This window comes from Oncorhynchus mykiss, chromosome 30 (assembly GCF_013265735.2).
Source record: "Oncorhynchus mykiss isolate Arlee chromosome 30, USDA_OmykA_1.1, whole genome shotgun sequence".
In the NCBI taxonomy this organism is placed as follows: Eukaryota; Metazoa; Chordata; class Actinopteri; order Salmoniformes; family Salmonidae; genus Oncorhynchus; species Oncorhynchus mykiss.
Genome location: NC_050570.1, coordinates 11,196,196 through 11,201,682, shown reverse-complemented (window position 1 = coordinate 11,201,682; position 5,487 = coordinate 11,196,196). Strand labels below are relative to the sequence as shown.

General features: G+C 40.2%; 1 protein-coding gene across 1 annotated transcript; it reads left to right on the top strand.

Moving 5' to 3' along the window:
* The first annotated feature begins 3,119 nt into the window (after positions 1–3,119).
* LOC110522736 (golgin subfamily A member 6-like protein 22) lies at positions 3,120–5,426 on the top strand. The gene is made up of 2 exons (XM_036969037.1): positions 3,120–5,021; positions 5,144–5,426. The coding sequence occupies exons 1-2, from the start codon at positions 3,134–3,136 to the stop codon at positions 5,413–5,415; spliced, it is 2,160 nt and encodes a 719-aa protein (XP_036824932.1). The 5' UTR covers positions 3,120–3,133; the 3' UTR covers positions 5,416–5,426.
* The last annotated feature ends 61 nt before the right edge of the window (positions 5,427–5,487 follow it).

Genomic DNA, 5,487 nt, shown 5'->3' with positions numbered 1-5,487 from the left:
TAATTTTGGTGCTGGAGAAAGAGGCTTTGCGATGAGCAGGTTTAGAGAGCAAATATTTCAATAAAATTGAATAAATATGATTGTAGGCCTATGTGTAGCCATATATGGGTAAAAGAAATACAATTAAATAAGTGTTATGTATTTTCAAAACTTCAGACACACTCAAACTGACTTTCATGTTAGGCCTACTACTTGTATCCCATAGAGATGGATACAGGACTCTAGTGCCCAAAAGCTACTCGTTTTAGCATGGGCAGCACCATTAAGGACTTTGACCATTTCGAAGTAGTCAACTGGGTGGGACTTCCTAGGAGTTAAGGAAGGATCACATAATTCCATCCAGGTTACCAACCTGGATCAGCCAATGAATTACACTTGTGAGTAAGCATTCCGTAGCTGCAGGTGGCAGTAAATCGCCAAACTTGGCTTTATATATGTTCAAACAACACACTCCCAGTGTCAGTATGCACCCTTTCAGTTTGTTTACCAACTCATAAATGTAGTAGTAGAAGAACATGGACTACTTCAAAATGGAGATGGTCTCAATGGCACTGCCCGTGCTCACACAGATGCTATAATAGAACAGATACAACGATGCCATGTCTATCTAAGTCTATGTTCTATCCAGCACTTATAGTCCTTGCACTTCCGTTATAGGTGGACAAAAAATGAATCACTTGTGGGGGAGTTTTATTTTGACATGAGGTAAGAGGAGAGGAAGTGGGTCTACTACAGACCCACATTTGTAAAGTCTGTTCAATAATATTATCCTTTAGATAATTTGTCTCGTATTCCCCCGTCATAATGTCCAACCACCCTACCCACTGGTACAGTAAGTTTAAATGGAATTGTATTTAACTTCTTGCTTCTCACGGACTGTTGTTGTACCACCCAGTACAATTGAAGCAATGTTAGTGTATGTTCTGTAAATACAGCCGCATTGCTAACATTTGGCTGCAGTAGGTCTTTAAACTCTACTGGAGGTGGTTTGTAATTAAATCTTCCATGGCGTGAGGCGGTGTTTCTTCTTTCTCTGGTCTCTCGTTTGAGGCCTCATTTTAAGTTCAAGTAGGTCATAAACAGTACTGTAAAATTATGTTTTTGTTAATTCCATGAAGTTTGGATGTTGAAAGGGAGTGAATGCATTTCTTACCAAATGTATTGCTGCAAAGCAGATCAACTTATGTGCCAGTTAGTCACTGCAGTAGATCATTCAGGAAAACAATGTCTTCAATGGCCAGTACTGTATAATCAATGATCTCACTAACAAAGCCTCAGTGGTTTTATTGGAACACAACACATCTCTGTTATGTAGTGGCTGTGTGAGTTCCACTACTCTTCTACATTTGCACACACTGTACATAGATCTTTCTTTTTCACTTTTCCTTTGTGTTATTGACTGTACGTTTGTTTATGTGTAACTCTGTGTTGTTTTTGTCGCACTGCTATGCTTTATCTTGTCCAGGTTGCTGTTGTAAATGAGAATTTGTTCTCAACTGGCCTACCTGGTTAAATAAAGGTGAAATAAATAAAACAATGAACTTGGAGTCTGTAGTTGCACACAGTGAAGCATTGAGGATGAGTAATTGTGTTCTTGGAGTGATGTCATAAGGGATCATGCGGTCATAAGAAGATAGAATCCTCTTGCTATTAGGCTAGAATCTTAGGTGGGAGAACATTCCGAGAGAAGGTTAGTTGGGGAAGGTCATCATATTGGTAAGTCATGTTTATACATTTTTCCAAAAGTTATGGTGAATCTACTATAATGGAGAGGACTGTTTTAGGCAAATATGATAGAAATTCATATCCATTTGCGTAGCCTACTGCAAGTATCTAACTCCTGTCTTATGTTTAAATTAATATTTTCTTGGTTAAAGATTGGTTTGCATTAATTTATCTAAACTGATAACTGTATAATCTGGATTACCGAACCTGAGCTTGATTACTGAGGAGTTTCAATTTATTAGTAATGTCTTAAAACACATTTAACAGCATAGTTAAATGCTATAAACATTTAGAAAAAATTTACACAAAATATATAGTATAAAGAAAAGTTTGCATAATTGGTTGGTCACAGCTTTATACATTTGGATACAGGGCTGTCTTGTGGTGAGATGCAAGATAATGTATTAGAGGCACTATTAGAGGCACTAGAAATGTAGGCATTGATGAAAGACACCGCATAGGTTAAATACTTTACTAGTAGTTTGAATGGCTATAATGAACTGTTAAAAGTGACTTGCTTGATGCCTTTTGATGCCGATGCCGTCTTTAGGTTGTTTAAGGATTTGTTTTCCTTTAGCAGCATCCTGTAGGATGCTAACATTTACGAACTCTCTTTTAGAGCTCATTCGTTATGGAAGTGCACAGTATTGGCCAGAGCGACTGGCATGTTGAGGTGGGCCTGATAAGGAAAGAGGTAGGCCTGCTAAAGCAATGGGCCTGTATGGAGGAGACAAGACGGATAGAGAGACAGAAGATGGAGATGTATGTAGAAGAGAGAAAACAACAGGATTACCAGCATCTGGAGATGAATAGAGAGAAGGTGTTGAAGGAGGTGGAGAGGGACAGACTTGAGAGGATGAAGAGGGAGGAGAAGAAGGAGCATGCAAAAATAAATCAAATGAAGGATGAAGAGTTGCTGTTAATGGATATTAGAATGAGGGAAAGGGAGAGAGAGATGGAGGAGGAAATGAGGAGGTTCAGGGAGAAATCTGAGAGGCAGAAGGTAGAGAAACAGATGGAGCTCCAGAAGAAGAGACAGGAGGAGAGAGATGAGTGGGAGATATTTGAAAATAAGAGAGTGGAGGAATGGAAAGAGTTTTCCAGGAAGGAAGAAGACATCCGAAAGGAGGAGGCATGGATGAAAGCAGAAAGGAAGACAAAGAGAAAGGTGGAAGAAGGAAAGAGAAAGATGGGAGAAGAACAACAGATGCTGAAAAAGCAAGCCAGTCTGACAGAGACACTGAGTGATGGAAAGAGAAGAAACCTGGAAGAGAGAAAGGAAGATGAAAATAATATGGGAGAAAAGTGTGTGAAGGAAGCAAGGGAAGGAGACAGGAGAGAGCTCCTGAAAGAAAAGAGACAGAGACAGAATGCAGAAGAAAATTTGACACACATGGAGAAACAACTGATGGAGAGGGAGGGGGAGAGGAAGAGAGAACTTGAGAGTCAGCTTGGAGAAGATATGAGAAAAAGAGAAGAGGAAAGAAAGTATGAGGAGGAAATGAAAATGAGGAAACTGGAAGACATGAAGAATGAATTGTTTGGAAAAATTAGAGAGTTGGAGGAGGAGAGGAAGAGAGAACTTGAGAGTCAGCTTGGAGAAGATATGAGAAAAAGAGAAGAGGAAAGAAAGCATGAGGAGGAAATGAAAATGAGGAAACTGGAAGAGGACCTAACGAAAGAAAAGAGGCAGAGACAGATTGCAGAAGAAAATATGACACATATGGAGAAACAAATGAGAGAGCTGGAGGAGAGGGAGGAGGACAGGAAGAGAGATCTTGAGAGTCAGATTAGATATGAGAAAAGAAAGCACGAAGAAGAAATAAAAATGAGGAAACTGGAAGAAATGAAGAATGAATTGTTTGGGAAAATGAGAAAGTTGGAGGAGGAGAGGAAGAGAGAACTTGAGAGTCAGATTAGAGAAGAGAAAAGGAAGCACGAAGAGGAAATGAAAATTAGGAAACTGGAAGAGGACCTAATGAAACAAAAGAGGCAGAGACAGATTGCAGAAGAAAATATGACACATATGGAGAAACAAATGAGAGAGCTGGAGGAGAGGGGGGAGGACAGGAAGAGAGAACGTGAGAGTCAGATTAGAGAAGAGAAAATAAAGCACGAGGAGGCAATGAAAATGAGGAAACTGGAAGGCATGAAGAATGAAATGTTTGGAAAAATGAGAGAGTTGGAGGAGGAGAGAAAGAGAGAACTTGAGAGTCAGATTAGAGAAGAGAAAAGAAAGCACGAGGAGGAAATTAAAATGAGGAAACTGGAAGACATGAAGAATGAAATGTTTGGAAAAATGAGAGAGTTGGAGGAGAGGATGAAAAAGATGGAAAGACAGCATGCAGAGAAGACCACGATGGAGGAGGAGAAGGAGGAAAGAAAGGGGGTGGAAGACACAGTGAGGATGAAAGAGCTGAACAAGACAGCCTTGGATGTGTGGGAATTTCACGTTGGAAGTCATGAATGTCCGAAACACAGAAGTGATTCAGAATGTTCAGATTGTGATGACGGTAAAAGTGCCAAAGCACACCAGAAGAAGACAGACAAAGAGAAGAATGAAACGATGGAAGCACTCCTGACTGAGGAAAAATGTAACAGTAGTGATGATGATGATGATGGTTTCACTGAGATGAAACAAAAGGATGGACATAAAAATATGCTTGTTGAGGAGAAGGTAACTTCAAATTACTGTCAGAATGATCAACCAGGAAAAGTCAAAGTTCAAAATGACCTGGCAGGTGATATAGACTGGTCAGAGAGTGACTACAGTGAGATTGAGGTAATAATCGACAGTGACACTGAGGACATTAGTGAAGAAATAAAGGAAACGGATGAGGAGGAGGAGGTTGAAGATAAGACAGATATTGAGAGTGATGTGAGAACAGTAAGAAATGTGATAAGAAGTGAATGTGAGGATGATAAGAGTGGGAAACCAAACATGAAGAAAGGCATGGTTGACAAAGACAATACGGACAACAACGTTGAGAAAGAGAAAACAACCCAAAGCAACACAAAGAGAGAGGAGGGTGAGAGAAAAGAGGTTCAAAGCCAAGACACAGAGACATACAAAACCAATGGAGCGACAGAATCTGACGAGCTCACTTTGGCTCCTGGAAAGGGGTCAGATAGCAATGACAGTGAGAGGGTCAAATCCAACCAAGAGAAAGAGAAGGATGACCAAAAGGACACAGGACAGTTAGAGAGTCAGGAGGAGAAGAAGGAGGACAGGATACTTGCTGGAGCAGAGGGAGAGACTCAGCATCCTCAGGAAGACCAATCGGAAACATGCAAAGGTAAAAAAAAAAAAAAGTTGTTTGACAACATATGTAAATGATCACTGATCTGTCATTAAATGTAGAGAACTCCACTGATATCAATGACACTTACCTTTTCAAACATTTGTCATCTCTTTCAGATTTTTCAATTTTCGCAGCGGCAATGGTTAAGATTCAGGGCCCAGACGAGGATCAACTAGCAGTTGAAGGAAAGACTAACAACACTCAGACAGACCAGGCAGCAAAGGTCAAAGGTGAAATGGACCTGGACAATGACTGGTCAGAGAGTGACAGTGAGACTGCGGAAATTACAGCTGATTTTGAGATTGATGAGGAAACAGACCAACCAGCAACGTGCGGAGGTAAGAAGACAGTCAGTGGAATTACAATGAGGAGTGCTGATCTTGTTTGACAGCATGTGAAAATCATCACTAATGTTTTGTAATTGTAGGAAACTCCCATGAAATCATTAACACTTACCTTT